General features: G+C 41.3%; 1 protein-coding gene across 1 annotated transcript; it reads left to right on the top strand.

Moving 5' to 3' along the window:
• Window positions 1–200: 200 nt before the first annotated feature.
• On the top strand, window positions 201–14813 carry CIAO2A (cytosolic iron-sulfur assembly component 2A). The gene is made up of 5 exons (XM_025919119.2): window positions 201–470; window positions 6275–6439; window positions 11119–11168; window positions 13111–13156; window positions 14340–14813. Exons 1-5 carry the CDS (start codon window positions 347–349, stop codon window positions 14435–14437), a joined length of 483 nt encoding a protein of 160 aa, XP_025774904.1. The 5' UTR covers window positions 201–346; the 3' UTR covers window positions 14438–14813.
• Window positions 14814–21543: the final 6730 nt, after the last annotated feature.

Raw genomic sequence — 21543 nt, 5'->3', positions numbered from 1 at the left:
CCTTCCCCGACAGAGACTACAAATCCCATAATACAGCTCTCTGTCTTCCGAAGCAAACGTCCCATACGTCCCAGCACGCAATGCGCCTCACGTGCTGGGAGGAATTTTTTTTTTTCCCCCCTGTCCCGCCGAAACCGAGGAAAGCATGCTGGGGCTTGTAGTCTTTGCGGGGCCCTTCCCTAGGTCCTCCGCGCTACTCCGTCGGGTCCCGCCTATTTTCTGCTCCCCTGGAGCTTTAGGCTCGTCTTGGCCCATTTGAAGACCAGGAAGTTGATAAATTGCGAGGCCCGCTGCTGAGAGACGGTGGCTCGGGTGGGACAACCGCCAGGGATGGCGGAGCGTAAGGATGGAGCGGGTGTCCGGGCTGCTTTCCTGGACGCGGAGCAGAGTCCTGTGGCTCTCCGGCCTCTTTGAGCGGGGAGCTGCCCGGCAGCCCCGGATCATGGAAGAGAAAGCGCTAGAGGTTTATGGTAATTAATTTTACCCAGGGCAGCGTGTGGCTTTGTATGTGGAGACGGGGGTAATAGGGGCTTCACCTGAGGGCTGGGGGTGGAAACTCCGGTTTTTTCTGGGTCTCGGCGGAAAGCTTGGGAAGCCTTTTCTCCGGAGTGGGGAAATGTGGGTCTTTCTAGGACTGGGGCTCTTCCCAAACTTGGGGCTAAGCCGAGCCTGGAGGTCTTAAACACCTCATTTCCCTCTCATGCCCTAGTGCCCTTCTCAAGACTTCTGGGCAGAGCAGGCGTCTAGGGTGCTTGGTTAGGAAGGAACGCTGGCGTGATTGCACTACTGGTCTCCTTCCTTGCGTTCCCTAACCCCTGGATACACATTCCTTCTCCTGCCACCACCGAGAGCACTGCTGGGTGACTAACGAGTTGGGGACTGGCCCAAGGTTACAGCCGCTCTCATGTGCAAAAGAAAATGCAGAGATTCCCCCCCAGAGAAGAGGAGGACAATACTGGTTCCCTGTACCTGGGCCTCGAAATTAGAGTTTCTTATCACAGCCAAGCCTGGAGTGCAAAAAACGAATACACAGAAACACGCATATAGTCACATGTGTTTGTTTTGTTTTTAATCCCTTGGGACCATGAGAAAACAAAGGTTTAGAATGGTTAACTACCCAGAGGTCACGCTGCCACTAAACCAACCGCAAAAACCAAACCCCGGATCTTCTGATTTCAAACTTCGTGCACTTTACACCATTTCACAATTGTCTTACGGCTGTTTTTGGACTTAGGTAGTATTGTTTTTGAAAACTAAAAAGACTGGGACTAACTAATGTTCAGAGATTCCTGCTGACTGAGGGAGAAAGATTTAACCCTAAGAATACAAATAAAATGTGGGCAAGGATTATGGGCCAGTAGAAGGAGGTCACAGTTGGAAGGGACCGTTGGAGCCAATCTAATTTACCCCTCTCTTACTAGAGGCAGGACTTAATCAACCCTAGCTATATGATTATTGTGAGTGGAATGATCCCCACAACACGGACACATTCCTGTCCTATCAGACTTATGTCTACAGCATCTCAGGACGGACGGGCACTTGGGGATACAACCTTGGAAGAGAGATGATTCTTGTCCTCAAGTTTATATTGAGGGAGACCTATGTACGCAAAAACAGACTTTTTCATTATATGCAGTACCAACCAATAGACTTGAATAAGAGATACAATAGGAGGAAGGAGAGATTCTAATCTCTGATTGGGGAATCTGGAAAGAGTTTAAGGAGGAGTCACTTGAGTTAGGCATTGAAGTAGAAGTAGGTTCTGGATATATGGTGGGTAGAAGGCATACTAAACAGAAAAAGGATCAAAAGAATGGAGGTGAGAAAATAATATGTTAGGGAATGGCAGATAGGTGGGTCTACAGGTTAGGGTTTGTGGTTTAAAGGTGAAAGTGCTGTCAAAAAGTGTTTAGGGGCACCTGGGTGGCTCAGTCGGTTAAGTGTTTGCCTCTTGATTTCATCTCAGGTCATGATCTCATAGTTTGTGGGATGGAGTCCTGTATGGGGTTGATGGCTTGGAGCCTGCTTGAGATTCTCTCTCTCTCTCTCTCTCTCTCTCTCTCTCTCTCTCTCACTACCCCTTCCCCTGCTTGTGTCATCTCTCTTTTTCTCTTTGTGTCAAAATAAATCAATAAACATTTAAAAAATTGTTTTATATACCAGGTTGGAATTGGATACTGAAGGTTTAAATGTAAATAAAGAATATCTGTGCAGAGCCATAGAAGAATTTTTATCAGGGGAGTAATGTGAGGAGAGCAACATTTCTTTCTAAAGAAATAAATCCAGAGCTCTCAAGTCAGTAGAAAACCAGAGAAGTTTAATGCAGGATGAAATTTAATATCAGGCTTAAGTAACATATAAAGAATATAATGTGGCCTGTATAAATGAGCCTTACAGGGAACATGCCTAGGATGAGGGGAAGCAAATTTCTTTTTAAAAAGCAGTGTTTCCCTGAGTCCCACGATGATAGAGCCTTGTGAAGAAGAAGCTTTTGTCTTTATTTTTCCTGCCTCCATTTTGAAATTCTGTGGCTGATCAAGTGATAAGCCCAGGAGTTGCTGGGGAGAAGTTGCAATTTGATTGGTTTAGTTTTCCCAGTAGCATTTCTGATTATAAGGGTGCTATAAATAATACAACAAAACCTCAGGCCTGAGAACGTTGTCCCATCCTACGTGAACTCCCTCTACTCTCCTTTCTGCCTCACCATTTTTGTCTCATTCTCCTTTTCCATCTTTTTCTACAACCTCAGAGTAGGAAGGAAATCTTGTCCTCTCCAAGGCCAACCCAGGCTCCCACATCCTTGGTCTCATTCCCTTCTGTTTATTTTGCCAGTCGTGCCCCGCCCCCCCATATTTTCAGTCTCTCTTCTATTTGGTTCTTCCCCTTGGGCTATATATAAAACACTCAAGTTTCTCTTACCCTTGTGATTGTTCTAGCTTTGTCCAAACCCACAATTCTTTTCTTTTCCCTTCCCCTTCCCTGCTGAAGCCCTAGGACTACATTTTTAGTTCCCACTCAGTTCCCCTTTTGCAAGCTGGCTTCTACCTTCATCCCTCTACTGAAACTGCTTTTTTACAGGTGATCTCCTGAGTGATAGATCCAAAGACCTGTTTCAGCTCTCGTCCACCTGAATTTTTCTGCAGCGTTTAATATTGTTAACCACCCCCCTTTCCATCTCTGCTTCTTGCTTTTATTTCTCCTTCTGATCCCTGAATTAGGTACTTCCCACAGATCTATTCTTGGGTCTCTCCCTTCACATTAGTGGTTCTCAAATTGTACTGAGAGGAACCTGAGGAATTTTTTAGAAGTCACAATGCCCAACCCATGCTACCCATCAGTTAAATCAGGATCTTTAGGGGTAGGGCTTTAACATCAGTTTTTGTTTTGTTTTGTTTTTAAAGCAGGTCTGATAATTCCATTGTTCAGCCAAGCTTGAAAATTACTGTTAAACTCATTCTTCGTGAATCTGTGGGTTCAACAACCACTGTAGCTTTGGTGTTCTCTCTCTCCCCTTTTTTAATTAAGTTTTTAATTTTAATTCCAGTATAGTTAACTTAGTGTTATGTTAGTTTCAGGTGAACAATATAATGACTCAACAGTTCTATACATTACTCAGTGCTCCTCATAAATGTACTCTTAATTCCCTTCACCTGTTTCACCCATCCCTCAACCAGCTCTGGTAACTGTCAGTTCTCCATAGTTAAAAGTCTGTTCCTTGGTTTGTCTGTCTTTTTTTCCCCTTTGTTTGGTTGTTTTGTTTCTTAAATTCTGCATAAAAGTGAAATCATACAATATTTGTCTTTGACTTATTTCACTTAGCCTTATATACTCTCTACCTCCATCCATGTCCTTGCAAATGTCAGTATTTCATTTTTTTAATGGATGAATAATATTCCATTACATATACAATGCAATATCATTCTGTCTGTCTCACATCTTCTTTAATCATCTATCAGTGGATGCACTTGGGCTGCTTCCATAGTTTGGCTTTTATAAATAATGCTGCAATAAACATCAGGGTGCATGTATCCCTTTGAATTAGTGTTTTTGTATTTTGGGGGTAAATACTCAGTAGTATGATTACTGGATTGTAGGGTAGTTCTATTTTTAATCTTTTGAAGAACCTCCATCCTGTTTTCCAGAGTGGCTACACCACTTTGCATTCCCACCAAGAGTGCCCAAGGGTTCCTTTTTTCTCCACATCCTTGCCATTGCTCATTTCTTGTGTTGTTGATTTTAGCCATTCTGACAGGTGTGAGGTGGTATCTCATTGTAGTTTTGATTTGCATTTCCCTGATGATGAGTGTTGTTGAGCATTTTTGTAAAGTTTATTTATTTGGAGAGGGGAGTGGGCAGGGGCAGAGGCAGAGAGAGAGAGAAAGTATCCCAAGCAGGCTCTGCACTATCAGCATGGAGCTTGACTTGGGGCTCAAACCCACGAACTGTGAGATCATGACTTGAACCAAAGCCAAGAGTCGGTTGCTTAACCGACTGAGCCACACAGCACCCTGAGCTTTTTTTATGTGTCTCTTTAGCTTTGGTGGTCTCTTAAGCCTTATGTACCGTTCAGTGTTTGCTGGAATGTTCCTTTGGGTTGTCCCTTAAGCACTTCAAAATCATTATGTATAAAATTGAACCCAGTTGCCCCAGCCCCACCCAACTTTCTTCCTGTGTTCTCCAGCTTTTTTTTTCTTCATTCTATCAGTGTTCTCCCAGACAGACTTAAAACCTGAGTCAGCTTCCATTTTCCCTTTCCTTGTCTTCTACATCCAAACGCTTGTCAAATTCTATTGATTCTGCTTCTGAAATGACTTCTCCATCTCTCACCTCCTCTCCATTACTATTGTCATGTGCCTGTTTTGGGCCCAGCATTTTCAGCTGGTATCCCTGGGCTCTACTCTTAGTTCTGAGTCTACCAGCTGGTGGATGAGTTACCAGCTGACAGTATAGTGCTGTCCACGTTTACTCCCTTGTTCGGAACCTCTTGATTCCTTATTACCTGTGGCTGGCTGTAAAAACAATCCTTGATGGTCTGGATGAATCTCTTATATCCTCACTTATGCTGAGTTCTAGGCAGACTAAACTTTTTTTTAATTAAAAAAAAATTTAAGTAATCTCCTACACCCAACATGGGGATCAAACTCACAACCCCAAGATCAAGAGTCTCATGCATTAGCAACTGAGCCAACCAGGCACCCCTCAATTTCTGGTCCTTTAGTTTCCTTCAACCTTAAATGTCAGATATTGAAATGTCACCCATATTTAGGGGCGCCTGGGTGGCGCAGTCGGTTAAGCGTCCGACTTCAGCCAGGTCACGATCTCGCGGTCCGTGAGTTCGAGCCCCGCGTCAGGCTCTGGGCTGATGGCTCAGAGCCTGGAGCCTGTTTCCGATTCTGTGTCTCCCTCTCTCTCTGCCCCTCCCCCGTTCATGCTCTGTCTCTCTCTGTCCCAAAAATAAAAATAAACGTTGAAAAAAAAAATTAAAAAAAAAAAGAAATGTCACCCATATTTAAAGGCTTGATTCAGATTCTGCTTTCATAAATCCTGATACCACATTCTCCGACACTTCTTTCTCCACATTTCTTTCCAACACTTTTCTCATTCTTATATTCTCTCTGCAATGTTGGATCCAAGAAATGGGTGTGATCTAATAGTAATCCAAGAAAACTGTCTTCTCAAAAGGAAACTGGTAGTGAAATTTTCCGTCAGAAATCTGGGGAGTTACTGTGATATTTGGTTTTAAAAAAATCAGTGTTTGGATTAGAGCTGGCAAAGTCATCCTTATTTAGAATATTCATGGGTGTTTCTGTTTTTGTTTTTTTTTTTATTTAAAAAAAAATTTTTTTAACGTTTTTATTTATTTTTGAGACAGAGAGAGACAGGGCATGAATAGGGGAGGGACAGAGAGAGAAGGAGACACAGAATTGGAAGCAGGCTCCAGGCTCTGAGCTATCAGCCCAGAGCCTGACGCGGGGCTCGAACTCACGGACTGTGAGATTGTGACCTGAGCTGAAGTCGGATGCTTAACCGACTGAGCCACCCAGGCGCCCCATGTGTTTTTTTTTTAATGTTCATTTATTTTTGAGAGAGAGAGGGAGACACAGGATCCAAAGCAGGCTCTGCACTGGCAGCAAGAGACTGATGTGGGGCTCCAACTCAGGAACTGTGAGATCATGACCTGAGCCGAAGTCAGACACTCAACTGACTGAGCCACCCAGGTGCCCCTAGAATATTCATGTTTTAACATAATACCTTGTCTCTGATGATTCTATAGATTTGATTCGAACCATCCGGGACCCAGAGAAGCCCAATACCTTAGAAGAACTGGAAGTGGTAACCGAAAGTAGTGTGGAGGTTCAGGAGGTAAACGAAGAAGACTATTTGGTTATAATCAGGTTCACGCCAACAGTACCTCACTGCTCTTTGGCAACCCTTATTGGTAAGGTTTTATATGTAAATATATTTTTAATCCTAAGTTATTTTACTGATAGTGACCCCGAATAACAATTAGCATCATGTATCACACTTTACAGTTCGCACAGTATTTTCAGATGTGTATCTTCTGTAGTCCTCACAGGCTATGAGAGACTTTTCAGATGAGGAACCTAAGTCTCCGAGAGTCTAAGTGACTTGCTCAGAATCACATAGCTAGGAAACAACGAAGCTGAAGCTCAAACCCAGGTCTCCTGACTCCAAACATGATACCTCCTTTAGTTACACCATGCTGCTTCTCTTTGGTATACACACCTACAACGGCTGGAGAGTGGGTGTGAGCCAGTCCTCCCCTCAGTTCTGGAGATTGGAGTGGGTGCTCTCAGACTGGCACTGCTACCATCACCTTCTTCTCTAGCTGCTCTGTTGGCTTCAGTGAAGTATAGGCAGAAGTCCTAGTGGGAGAGGTGTTGTTTTTGTTTTTTGTTTTTTGTTTGTTTTTGTTTTTTTCTTTGGGGGTTTATTTTGAAGGCTGTTTTCTATTTGAGAGGCTGCATTCCCAGTATTTTGGAATAGTTAGCAGTAAGATACATAAGAGGTGTCTTTGAATACATACTTTGTTATAAAGAAGAGAAAGGACATTTATTTCAAACCAAAATGCTCATCGGTAGGGGATGGTTTAAATAATCAGTGCTGGTATGTATTAACAATGGAATACTATGTAGCTCTTAAAGAGAATGAAGAAACTGTCCATGTGCTGATATGGAAAGATCTTTATTACATAGTGTTAAGAAATAAAAGCAAGTGTAATATTGCTACGGTTGTGTAAAAAAAGGCAAAAGTAGACATTTGTATTTGATGGCCTATGCATGAAGAATACATAAGAAATGAATAGCTGTGATGGGGGTGGGTAGTAGTGGTGGTAGGAACGGGGCAGGTTGGAGGCAGGATGGGAGGGAGACTTTACTATGTACTTTTTCATATTTTTAAGTTTGTGAGCTATGGGACTATATTATCTATTTAAAAATAGATGTTTATAAAAAGGATCGAAAAGGTAAGCATTTTATTATTGCTTCCATGCTTGTGATTTCTGTCTTTTCTCGCTTATTGATCTGGGATCCCTATTAGTGGTTTCTAGTATACGGGCCACATCTTGAGGGACTAGAGGGTTTGTGAATCCATAGGTAATATTGTAGTTATTAATATTCCATACTAGAAAAAGCGTTTTGGGGTGTTTGTCTGTTTGTGAAGATTTTATTTTTAAGTTACCTCTGTACCTAATGTGGGGCTGGAGCTCACAACCTCGAGATCAAGAGTCGCATGCTCTGCTGACTGATCTGGCCAGGCACCCCGGAAAAAGTGTTTTTGAATGCATACTTATCTTTTTTGTCATTGGACAGTTTCTGAATCGCCAGATTCCAGAAGTGCTGCTGCTCTTTTGATGTGAAGGGGTTGTCTTAAAATATTTTGGTATATAAGGGTTCTTAAACAGAGGGTCTATTACTCCAAGAGTCTTCAGCAAATTGATTTTTCAAAAAGTAATGTTTATTTTGTGTTTTTTAAATTGCAAAAGTAATATCTTGGCAATAATTTGGAAACCCCACAAAAGCATAAAGAACAAAATAAAAACCAGCTGTCATAAAAGAATGTGTGTTTGGGTTTAAAACTCTAGCTCCATCAGGTCTGCCATTTTGTGGTCTTAGGCAAGTTACTTAACCTTTCTGGGCCTCAGTTTCCTAATCTGTAAAGTAGAGATAGTAAGAATAGCAACGGCATTACAAGGGTTAGATAATAGAAAGCTTGAAATAGATGAGCATAGGCAATTTTTTATTCATCATTAAATATTAGTTTTTAATTATATAGTCATGTAGGTCTGTGTTACTAGCACAATGTATTATGTTTTATACCATTTAGACCACTTCTAGGCTTTCACAATTATAAATTATACTATGATGAACAACTTTATATGTAAATATTTTTATATGTCTCTAGTTATTGCCTCAGGATAAATTCCTTTAATTGGAATTATTGGGTCATGTGGTATAAGTATTTTCAAGCTTCTGGGTACATATTAGGAAATCCTTCTTAAAAAGTTTCTACTCTTTGAGGAATTAAGGGAATAATTCCATAGAAGAAAACAGTAGCATGTACAAAACATTTATCATAAACTTATAATAAAGAAATCTGGAAGAAATTATAGTATCTATTAAGGAAATGGCATCCAATATAATGGGATTTCTTATTGCTATTGAAAATGATAAATATAATCAAGGAATCAAAGTATCTGAGCAATGTATGAAAAAACTTAAATGCTAAGTTGAATTTGCATAATGATTGTAATTATTGAAAAAACTGTGTTTATGAAAGTCCATGAAATAAAAGTAAATGTAAAGACACCAAGATCTGATTATGGTAGATATTTCAGATCTATACACTTCAGGTGTTGTTTTTTGTTTTTGTGTTTTTGAGAGAGAGAGAGAGGGAGGGTGCAAGTGAGCGTGGGGCAGAGAAAGAGAGGAGGGAGGGAGAGAGAGAGAGAAAGAAACGGGACTCATCTGAAGCAGGGCTCGAGCTCACGAACCATGAGATTAAGACCTGAGCTGAAGTCAGATGCTTAACTGGCTGAGCCACCTAGGCACCCTCAGATCTGTACACTTCTTGAGCAAAGTTTTGTCGGGTTTTTTTTTTTTTGACTCTTTCAATATGAGTTTCAGTTAGGACCCTTGCCTTTTTAGAGGTTAGTAGAGTAGTGTAGTAACCATGTTCAATCGATGTGATCGGAAAACAATAAAAAGAGCTCTCTTTCTGACATTTGGGAGGCATTTCCTGTGAGCAGATAGTACTAAACAGGGAAAGGTACCTGGGTGCATTCCCCTGGGATTGCTGATGTTGTCACCTACTCAGAATTATCCTGGTAGATAATTGCAGAGACAAAGGAAACTCAAAGGGGGTGAACGGGTAAGGCAGAGAAACCAGTTGTTAACTATTTGTGTAGACTTAGTCCAGACAAGAATAGCTGGAGGCAGGTGTGATCCAATATGAAGGGCATAGGATTTGGAGTCAGAAGGTCTATATTTAGCTCCCAGCTGTCCACCTGTTAACTATATGATGTCAAACAAATCACTTATCTTGGTTCCTGGCTGTAAAATGAAAATGATAACAATAGTAATGGCTAATATTATTGGATACTTTTTATGTACCAAGTACTATTTTAGGCACATTGTGTAACTATTTATTACTTATAACACCCCTATATAGAGTGGTACTGTTATAATACTTACTTTATGGATAAGCAAACTGAAGTTCAGAAGAATTCAGTAGCTTGCCCAGGGTCACGTAGCTAGTATGTTCTGGAGCCACTCTTGAACCCAAAGAATCTATCTCAATAATGCTGTACTGCTTCTCTTGAGGATTTTGATGCTCAAGAAAGTGCTTTGTGAGTTGTGAAACAGTTATTATTTACTTTATGGATAAAACACCTACCAACGGTGAGTAGAACACATGAGAATGTTCAGATGGTGTACAGGTAACAGATAAAAGAGACAGCGTGGGGAGAAGAAGAACTCTCCAGATAGGCTTTAAGGAAATGGTTTAAAGGGAAAACCCCTTAAAGAAATGATATATTGTGTTTAGAGTTCTTTAATATGTATTATGAAATTCCTGTGTTCTAGACTCGAAGCACTCTGGAACACTTTCTGTGCATAATAAGAACAATTCGATTTTTGTGTCTTGGGATGTTGATTTAATTAAAAATTCATTCCTTATTTTGAAGTGGGGGAAGAAGTAGAGCATGGGCACAAAAGAGTCTGTTCCAAGCCCAGTTTTAATTTCTCTTACAAGTCTCAACAAGGGGAAAAAAAAATCATTGAACTGTGACTTGGCGTTGGGGTGGCTAACTGAACTTCAGAGGAACTTGTTTCAGGGCAACAGCTCTATTTGTACATTGCGGCATAGAGGATTCCAAACTTGTGAAGTTTCTTGTGGTCCTTTTTAAGTGGCTCTTACTTGGTTTTATTTTATCTTATTTTTAAATTTTTTAAATTATTTATATTTGAGAGAGAGAAAGAGAGACACAGTGCTTGAGTGGGAAAGGGGCAGAGAGACGGAAGCCCAGAATCTGAAGCAGGCTCCAGGACCCAAGCTGTCAGCACAGAGCCCGACATGGGGCTGAAACTCATGAACCACAAGATCATGACCTGAGTCAAAGTTGGATGCCCAACCGACTGAGCCACCCAGGCTCCCCTAAGTGACTCTTACTTGGTTTTAAATATTTGGGTGATCTGGTCTGTTAGTGTTCAATAAAGTGTAATGAGTGAATTGACCTTTGCTTGAAGGCAAATCGATGCAGTAGAAAGGACCTAGGCTTTGCAGTGGTCTTGGGTTTTAGTCCCAACTGTCACTTTACTAGCTCAGTGATGTTGGGCAAGTTACATTGTGACCTTGGTTTCATAATTTATAGAATGGGTTTGGTAATATTTGGCTCACTGGAGTGTTATGAGGAGTATGTAAGACTATATAAAAGTTGCTAGCATGGTGCATGGCTCAGAGGAAACCTCCGCTGGGTTGAGCCAAAGCTGTTTCCAGCTACTGTACTGTATGGAGATATCTACACACAGCTGTATGCTTTTTCAAGAACTAATAAAAGAATAGATAATTGGGGCCGGTTTTTTTTTTTCCCCTCTACAGGGCTGTGCTTAAGAGTAAAACTTCAGCGGTGTTTACCGTTTAAACATAAGGTAAGGAAGATTTTCTTGTTTTATAACTGCTTTATTGAGATTTAATTCACCTTTCACACAGTTCCATCTGTTGAAAGTGTACAACTTAATTGTTTTTAGTATATTCACTGAGTTTTGCAACCATCACTACTATCAGTTTTAAAACATTTTTATCACCTCAGTAAGAAACCCCACACCTATTTCCCCAAACCTTCCCCTATCCCCAGCTAACCACTGATCTACTTTTGGTCTCTGTATATTTGTTTATTCTGGATGTTTAATTCAAATGGAATCATACGTTTGTCGTCTTTTTTCACTTAAAATATTATTTTCAGAATTCATCCATGTTGTAGCATGTGTCAGTATTTCAGTCCTTTTTATTGCCTTATACTATTCCCGTTGTATGAATATGCCGTAGTTTATCTTTTGATTAGTTGACGGACACTTGGGTTGTTTACGCTTTTTGTCTATTATAAATTTGTTTGGGCATATGTTTTCATTTTTCCTCTACCTAGGAGGGGAATTGCTGGATCTTTTGCTAACTGTATTTAACCTTTTGAGGAACTGCTAGACTGTTTACCAGAGCTACTTCACCGTTTTACATTCCCACCAGCAGTATGAGGGTTCTGATTTCTCCACATCTTTACTTACACTTCTGTTTGATCTGTATTATTACTATCTTTTTCATTATAGCCATCCTGGTGGGTTGGAAGTGATAACTCATGGTTTTGATTTCCATTTCTCTGGTGGCTAATAATGTTAAGCATATTTTCATGTGCAAAAATTTTAAACCAAGTAAGAACCACTTAGAAAGGGCCGCAAGTAACCTCTCGAATTCAGAATCTTCTATGCCTACCCGGTACCAAACCAACTGTGTGGTTTCGCAGAGGTATTGTTAGTTCATATAAGAATCACAGGGTAAGTGCTTGACTTTTCCCCTTTATTTACCATTTTCCAGAGTAATAAGTCGTGCATAATTTAAACCAAAGTAAATGAGTATAAGGTGATTTTATACCTGTTGCTTTATTGTCTGGAAGAAGAGTTAGTGTCATGCCACTAGGGGAATTTATATGGTGTTTTGTTTTTAAAAAAAGACTGTTCTAGATGATCTCTGGGGTCTCTTTTAACCATAATAAGGTATGATTTTTTTTTCACTCTTGAAAAACGTTTATCTCAGTAGTAAAATAACTTTATAAGAATTAGTTAATACACTCCACTGTTCTCTGGAAAGTAGACACGAGTTTATCATATAGCATGCTTTATTTGCCATGGGATTTGCAGTAATTTTGTGGGTTTATCTTAGAAGCTCCAGTTCTTGGAGGTTAGCTAATCTGAGGGAGTGCAGGAGGCCAGGAGGGATACCTTAACTGATATTATACTTGAGAGGAAATTTAGCAAGATAACAGTGTATGAGAAAAAGGAGGATACTGACAACTGTATATTGTGATCCTATTTTTGTAAAATAAGCAAAGAAAAGAAACTTCCAACCTTGGTGTGTGTGTGTGTGTGTGTGTGTGTGTGTGTGTGTGTGTGTGTATAAAATCTATATTCCATTATTAGGTATGGAGAAAAAATATGGAAGAAACTACACGAGATTATTAGTATAGCTTGCTTGGGGCTTGGGGCAGGGAGTAAGTTTAGATACTTTAGGTACTAATCTGGGAGGAAGAGGTAGAGAGATCCATGAGTGAAATACGTTTGAGATCTCATTTGTGTAAACTTTTATTTGTATGTATGCATTTTAAAAAGTAATTAATGGGAATAACCCTGCAAGCCTTCCCACAGGTGACCAAAATTTAAAATCCTGCTAATTTCAGTCCTTGTTTTAGAGGGATCTGTCACTGATGTTAGAAAAAGGAACTGGGCTTTCATCCTTAGGCTCTTGAGTCCTCTGTGCATTGCACTTCACTCATTATCATAGAGTACTCTAAATGTTTTGCTTTTAATATTTTTTTCTTCCTAGTTGGAAATCTACATTTCAGAAGGAACCCACTCAACGGAGGAAGACAGTAAGTCAATCCTGACTCATTATTAGAAAGAAACAACTTTAGATAGTACTTCATCTTGGATACCAAGTTATTCTGCCATCCAACTATCTACGGGGTCAAAAAAGTGCGGAATTAGTTGTTAGCTCTTCCTTGAGGTGGGGGAACCTAGACTTTTCAAGAAGTAGTTTTTCTGTAGGACTCTAGGTGAACTAGAGGTAAGACCTATGGATATTGGCTGGTTTAGGCTAGGAGCTGCACATCTCTGAAGAATATCCAGCTTTAGGGACCTTGACTTATAAACTCTAAGGAGGGCTTGATATTTTTCTTTGATCAGGATAGAGAGCTATGTACTTAAAATTTAAATTGAAGGTCCAGAAAAGAATATGGACATTTCTTTTGAACTCTTACATCAAGAGTGCTTTTAGCAAATTATAGACAACAGATATGGGCCAGTACCTTAATTATATGAAGATCCATGCAGACTCGTTAAAAAAAAGACCTAGTGGATGAAGGAAAATTCACAGAACTAAGAGATAAACATGGGGTAATGTTCTCACTCATCATTAATCAAGGGATTATAAATTACAACAAAAATATGGAGCCATTTTTCACTTCCTCTTTTATGTGTATGTTTATTTGTTTTTATTTATACTGTCATATTTTTTGCAAAGTGATAATTCATGTATTGTTGTTGACAATATAATTAGTTAAAAAATGTTGGGAAGTAATTCAGTGATGAGAATCAAAACCATGAAAATATTCATATCCCTTGATCTAACAATGCCACTTTTAAGAACCTTTCCAAAAAGAAGGGTGTATGTATAAAGGTGCTCAATGTAGCGTAGTCTTTATAATTAATTTAGAAGACATATAATTTTTGATGTGTTAAATTACCCTGTAATTAAAAAAAAAAATAGGTTAAAGGGGGAAAAATAGAAAATTTTAAAATTTCTTTTACTCTTTACTCTGTATGGAAATCTGTATATGGAAAAAGACTAGAAAGAAAGAAATGAAAATAGTTGTGGAAGAGTAGTAGGATTATAGGGTGTAATTTTCTCTGTAAGTCTCCCTTCTAGAACTTAGGAATCATTAGCCAAAATAAGCTTTAATTTACCAACGAGTTAAATTCTGTTTTAACAGGCTAAAAAAATTTGTTACTATATATCGACACCGTTCCTTTGCTAACTTCGTCTGTATTTTGCAGTCAACAAGCAGATAAATGACAAAGAGCGAGTGGCAGCTGCAATGGAAAACCCCAATTTACGGGAAATCGTGGAACAGTGTGTCCTTGAACCTGACTGATTGCTGTTTTAAGAGCCACTTAACTTTAATTGTTTGGTATATTTGTTTAAATTCTTTGTAAAATGTAAAGACTCATGTTTAATACATAGGTGATTTGTACCTCGAAGCATTTTTTTAATGGATGATTTGCAAGCAAGATTTAATTATATGTAGTACCTAGTTTGTTCAGTGTATAACATTCTCAGGATTTGTAACACTTAAATGATCAGACAGAAGAATATTTTCTAGTTATTATGTGTCAGACAAGTTGCTATTTTTCTGACGCCTCTTCTGGTACAACTACTTTTCATGTCAAATATTTACTGTGCCCAAATGCGCTCAATTTAAATCATTACTCTGTAGAATAAATAAAACAGAGATGATTCTTGTAATGACATACTTTAGAATGTTTTTATTGAATTATACATTTTAGTGTAAATGTCAACTCAAAAGAAATTTAAAAGCTTTATTTTCTTATTAGAATGTAGAATCAGAAATCAGAGAACCAGAAAGAACCCTTAAAATCAAGCCTAGGCCCTGCTTTCCTTCAAGGACAGTCTGGGACCCATTTGTAGATGAGGAAGAAACATGGAGAGGGTCAGATATCGTACATAATTTTGAAGATCAAGAAGTCCCCAAAGAAGTTTTGATTAAACCAGTCTGAATTTACGGTCTCTTCTTTACTTGAACTTTGTTTAGTTTGTTTTAGGGGCTAATGATATTTGAAGTGTAACAGGGTGTGGAAGGCAGCTGCCGAGATGTTCCCCAGTGATCCTTGATTTCTGATGTTCATGCCCTGTAGAGTTGCCTTCCATATTGAATCAGAGCTAGTAGGTGTAGCTAATCAAGAATCAGAGGTGATAGTGTGTGACTTATGAGGCTAGATCATAATAGGCGTTGTTGCATTCATCTTGATTTCTTGAATTGCTCACTCCTCGGGAATCCAGCCACCCTGTCATGAGAACAGTCAAGCAGCCCTGTGGAGAATTCCACAAAGAGAGGAACTGAGGCCTTCTACCAACAACCAGCACCAAATTGCACGCCATAGGAGTGAGCCATGTTAGAAGTGATCCTCCAGCCTCAGTCAAGCTGATATTTTGATTGGAACCTCAAGAGACCCTGAGCCAGAACTGCCTAGCTAGGGCGCCCAAATTCCTGACCCAGAGAAGCTGTGAGCAATAATGAATGTTTATTGTTTATACCACAAGTTTTGGGGTAATTTGTTGTATAGCAATAAGTAACTAATGCACAAGTTCCTAGAATGGAACTCTTCTGCCTTAAATTTAATTGAGGACACAAAGGGGAAAACAGGAGAACTTATTCCAAGGCTCTTGATAACCCTTTATCCACTTTGGGAATACAAGTTTTGAAAGAACAGAGAGGATTTTGTAAGAAGTTTAATGAGATTTTTTGGATAAAGTTGTTGCTGTGTTGAGTTCCAACCCCCATTTTGGAGGAAGGGTAGGGAAGTGATATCTACCACTATCTTCAGAGGGAAGTTCTCAGGGGACAACTCAGAGTTTGGGAATGTGTTCCCTGCAGTTGGGAGATGCAGCAAACTGGTACCTGACTCAGGCCTGAGAAAGAAGGTGGAAGTGGGCTGGAGGCCGGGCTGTAGGTGAAGGCTGACTCCTGCCTAGGAAACCTAGAGGAAAGACAAGGCCAATGACTTTGGTGACAGAGCCCTCCTGGCAAGGAACACATGAATACCTCTCATGGACCGTGCTGTTGGTTCATATTTGACAGTGTCCAATAGGCCATCAGCAGAGCCAAGGAGACCTCCACAGAAAGGGTCTGGACATGTCCTGCCTGGTGCCCAGGGACTGAGGAGAGAGGACAGCAAATGAGCAACAAGGGGGGAGATGCATCTGCCGGGGTCAAGGGTGCAGCAGGAATCTCTGGAAGGCTCATGAAAGTACCAATCCGAGAGAGAGACCCAGCTGTAATCACCAGGCAGGCCCAGAGAGCATGGAGTCCAACAGCTAAGTCAGAACCGTTCAGTCTCCAGTGTTCCTTCCTCCTCAGCCTCCAAAGCAGTGGTAGAATAACTAGCAAGCAGGGGAGTTGAAGAGGAGGAAAGAAAAGAGAGCAAAGGACTGCATCCCATTGCCCTGCTGTAGGTTTTTAGCCTGAAGCAGACTCAAAAGACTTAATGCCAAGTTTGTAGTTTTGACTATTAGATGTGACTAGATTCTCTCTTTTTTTTTAAACTAATTTATTTATTTTGAGAAAGAGCTGGGAAGGGGTAGAGAGGGAGAGAGAGAACCCCAAGCAGGCTCTGTGCTGTCAGTGCAGAGCCCGACGCGGGGCTCAGTCCCACGAACTGTGAGATCATGACCTGAGCCGAAACCAAGAGCTGGACCCTCAACCGACTGAGCCACCCTGGCGCCCCTAGATGTGACTAGATATTTGGTGATTAAAACTGATAGGAAGACAATCTGACAGAAAATCACGTGTCTGCCCAAATCTTCCCTGTTGGGCAGAGGAAAATCATGTCTTCTCAACAAAGTGTCAAAGGATAGTGGGGGACAAAAATAAAACTAATTCTTTATTTTTTTATTTTTTTATTTTTTTTTATTTAAAAAAAAATTTTTTTTTAACGTTTATTTATTTTTGGGACAGAGAGAGACAGAGCATGAATGGGGGAGGGGCAGAGAGAGAGGGAGACACCGAATCCGAAGCAGGCTCCAGGCTCTGACCCATCAGCCCAGAGCCCGACACGGGGCTCGAACCCACGGACCGTGAGATCGTGACCTGAGCTGAAGTCGGAGGCCCAACCGACTGAGCCACCCAGGCGCCCCTAAAACTAATTCTTATATAACCTACTGATTATAGACATGCTTTTGAAACTGTCTTGGCTTCTGCTAAGGCTCTGTGCTGCCTCAGCACATCTTCATCCCCATGTTCTCCCTCTCTCTCTCTCTGTCTCTCTCGTAATTACTAATGGTGCTGCTGTCAGAAAAATCAGACATTGTGGCATTGGAGCACTAGCCTTGTAGAAATGTCACTACGGGTTGCTGATCTGCTAAGAAAGTTCTCATTGGCTCCTTTTTTCTGGGGCATTAAGAATCTGTCCCCCAGCATCTATACATAGATCCACAAGTCATAAAATGTTGCTGTTTTTTAGTCATCACTGTAATCACTTCTTTCTAAAGTACAAATGCACCCAAGAAGGTCCTTAGCACCAACACTGAGTTCCTTGTTTCATGGCAACTTGCAATCAGGGCCAGGGCAAGAGCTGTGTCCCTAGTGTATATACCCGGTTTCATGTTCTCCCAGCCAGTGTACACATGTGCATACAAGTACTTTTTAACTGGCTGTCTGCCTTTTAAAAAAATGTTTTTTATTTCATTTATTTTTTTAGAGGGAGACAGAATCCCAAGCATGCTCCACGATATCAGCACAGAGCCTGACGTGAGACTTGAACCCACAAACTGTGAGATCATGACCTGAGCCGAAGTCGGACACTTAACTGTTGGAACCACCCAGGCACTCCTGGCTATCTGCTTCTAAAAGATATGGCTGGTGTCATCAGAGGGGCTCTGAGACTAACAGCCTAGGATCAAATTCTCATCCCCAAACTCTGACCATTTCTCATTGCTGGACCCTCGGTGGTCTGGGAAACCCAGGATGTCATGGTTAGCGGTTAAGGAACAGGGGCTGTCTTTATATTCCCTTCTTATGAGACCCTGATGTATGAAATGTTCTTTGCTGGTTTCAGGTGGCTGGAGTCTGATGAAGTCGGAGATCCCTAGTGTATACTCTCACCAACGCACACAATTACTCCTCGGTGCTCTCATCCACAGATATTTTAGTGAGCACTCTGAGTACCAGGCACTATCAGGTGCCGAGGATACAAGGACAGATTGGCCACTCTCTGTCCCCTTGGAGTTCATACTTAACCAACCTCTGCCTTCAGTCTCTCTGCTGCAGGCAATGAATGACGCAGCCCATCTCTTTATGTGCCTGAGTTTGGCTTGGCTGGGTGACACAGAGGCTAGACAGCTAGAAGCAAAGACAAAATCATACCTCAGGGACTGTTGAGTGACGCACAACCAGAAATGGGTCACTGCTGCAGCACTCCCATCCTGCTGGCCCCAATGGTCTTAGAAGTTAGATGGGACTGTTATGTCTCCACATTGCCAGAATGATCTCTCCTCTCCCTGCTGTTTTGTGTGATTCACTCCAGCTTCAGAGCCCTAGATGGGGTCTCTAATCCCAAGTCCCACGTCCTTGCCCTGGCTGCCACAGAGGCGGGAGAAAGGAGAATCTGGACTTCTGTATGGGACACCAACTCTGTCTCTGCAAGAGTCACGTGGTAGGAACTCCCCAAATGCAGTATGATGGTTCCAGTGACTAACGTCCCCTACGTTAATAACATACTTAGATGAGTTTGTACTTAATCACAACAACACCAACACACAAGAGAAGAGAAGAGGCAGCCATATTTACAAGATGTATTATCTAGTCCCATCTCTGGCAGGGTCTGCAAAATTTTTTGGAAAAGGGCCAGATAGTAAATGTTTAGGCTTTGTGTCTCTGTTGTAGCTATTTGGCTCTGCTCTTGTAGCACAAAAGCAGCTGTGGCAATATGTAAACGAATGAATGTGGCTGTGTTCCAATAAAACATTTTTTATGGACACAACTTTGAATGTCATTTAATTTTATGTGTCGTGAAATAATTCTTTTGATTTTTTTCAGCCATTTAAAAATATACAAACCATTCTCAAAAAACAAAAACAAACATTCTCAGCTTGAGGGTTGTATGAAAGCCAGTATTAGGCAGGATTTGGCCTGTGGGCCATTTGCCGACCCCTGATCTGTAGGAATGATTCATGACCTTTTCGGAAGTTCTCAGACCTCTTTGAGAATCTGATAAAAGATAAGGAATGGATCCTTTTCCTTTTTCTTTTGGAAAAAAAGCACTCGCATGACACTTTGCATGGGACTCCAGGATTTTCATGGATTTGCTGAGGAGTCAGTGGAAGCCAGGTTTGTAACTCTGGTCTGCAAATCATGCTGCCTGAGCATTTGGGCTTCCTATTCTTTTGATACCTCCTCAGAGCCCTGGGCTTCACAGCTTTGATTAGGAAGCCACTACCTTCTCAGACTGTAATAAATAATCAAGAAGCTTTCTCACCTCTACTGTGAAACAACAGCTTTGTTACCCAAACTGCAGATGTCTCCTGCAGGATACAATTAACTGTAACCGGGGGAGGACTTTTTTAGGAAGAAGAGAGATTGCTCTAAAAGCCACATTGCATTCATAGTCCATTTGGTATTCCTTGTGCATTAATACAATGGCAGAAAACAAGCCAGTGAACTAACAGCTGAAACTCCTCACTGATGCATCGTCACTGGAAATGCTATTTTTTTAAAGCTGCTGGTGGGTACTGAGTATTTGTTATGTTATTCCTTATATATTTTTCGTATATATGGAATATTTTACAAACAATTAAAAAATTTTAATGTTTATTTTTGAGAGAGAGAGAGAGAGAGGGAGAGAGAGAGACAGTGTGAGCGGGGGAGGGGTAGAGAGAGAGGGAGACACAGAATCCAGAGCAGGCTCCAGGCTCCGAGCTGTCAGCACAGAGCCTAACGCAGGGCTCGAACCCATGAACTGTGAGATCATGCCCTGAGCCAAAGTTGGACCCTCAACCGACGGAGCCACCCAGGCGCCCCATACAAATTTAAAAAAAAAATCTTTTTTTTTTAATGTTCATTTATTTTTGAGACAGAGACAGAGCATGAACGGGGGAGGGGCAGAGAGAGAGGGAGACACAGAATCGGAAGCAGGCTCCAGGCTCTGAGCCATCAGCCCAGAGCCCGACATGGGGCTCGAACTCATGGACCGCAAGATCGTGACCTGAGCTGAAGCCAGGCGCTTAACCGACTGAGCCACCCAGGTGCCTCCAAATGTTTTTTTTTTTTAAACCCACTGGATTTAGCCTGGACCAGAAGTTGTCCCTTAATCAGGTTAGAATGCCCGTACGGTAGAGGCAAACTCAGTCTCTGTGTGAACTTATTTAGGACAGATGTACTTGGGGAAGGGGTAGGTAGCAGTTTGCTATGTGGGCTATAAGGTTCTCTCTGTGTACTGTTATTATCACACAGACCTTTGCCCCTCACAAAGGAGGTGGTTCAGAGCACAGACCCTGGTGCCAACATGCCACCTTGTTCTAATTCTAGACTTAGCCACTTGGGTAGCTGTGTGACCTTGGGCAAGTTACTGCACCTCTCTGTACCTTAATATCCTCATCTGTAAAGTGAGGTATTTGACAGGGCTGTTAAGAGGATTAAGAGAGAATGCTTGTAAGTACTGAGCACAATGCCTGGAACATAGTAAATGCTTCATTTTAGTGTATGTTAAGTAAAAATAGACGAGAGGGCCCTTTGGTACCAAGTTGCTTGATGGAGAGGACAGTTTTCCTTCCCGGCTGGGTGCAATTACCTGGGGAGCACTAGATGGCAGCAAAGCATGATTCCTTAGTGCTGGCTTTCAGGTTTCCGGCCAGCCTGCCAGGAACAAGACAGAGAGCACTGATTGCTTAGTGTCAGCTGTCCAGGGTATTCTCAGCACCTGCCCAGGGACCTGCAGAGGGACTCTCCAGGGCACCCTCGCCACCACTCTTACCCGGCTGCACTAAATGCCAGACCACACTGAGCGCATTGCCTTTGTTCTGACTGAGGTGATTATCACAGAAGACTTTCTTAGATGTGGAATTACTTTGCTAAAGGTTATGAATAATTTTGAGGCTTTTGATATATATTGCTGAATTTCCCTCGGAAAAAAATTGTGCTGATTGACATCCTACCAAGAATGGGGGTTTGTGAGGGGCACCTGGGTGGCTCAGTCCGTTGGGCGTCTGATTTTGGCTCAGATCATGATCTCACAGCTTGTGAGGTCAAACCCCACGTTGGGCTCTGTGCTGACAGCTCAGAGCCTGGAGCCTGCTTCAGATTCTGTGTCTCCCTCTCTCTCTGCCCCTCCCCAGCTAGCGCTCTGTGTCTCTCTCTCAAAAATAAATAAACGTTAAAAATTTTTTTTAAACAAAGCATGGGGGTTTGTGTTTCTGCCCCACACTACTACAGGGTATTGTTATTTTGTTTTTGGGAGGCAGGTATTG

Source organism: Puma concolor, chromosome B3 (genome assembly GCF_028749965.1).
Source record: "Puma concolor isolate L17-30 chromosome B3, mPumCon1.1.hap2, whole genome shotgun sequence".
In the NCBI taxonomy this organism is placed as follows: Eukaryota; Metazoa; Chordata; class Mammalia; order Carnivora; family Felidae; genus Puma; species Puma concolor.
Note: the sequence above shows the minus strand (reverse complement) of the source record. Positions and strands in the feature narration are given on the sequence as shown.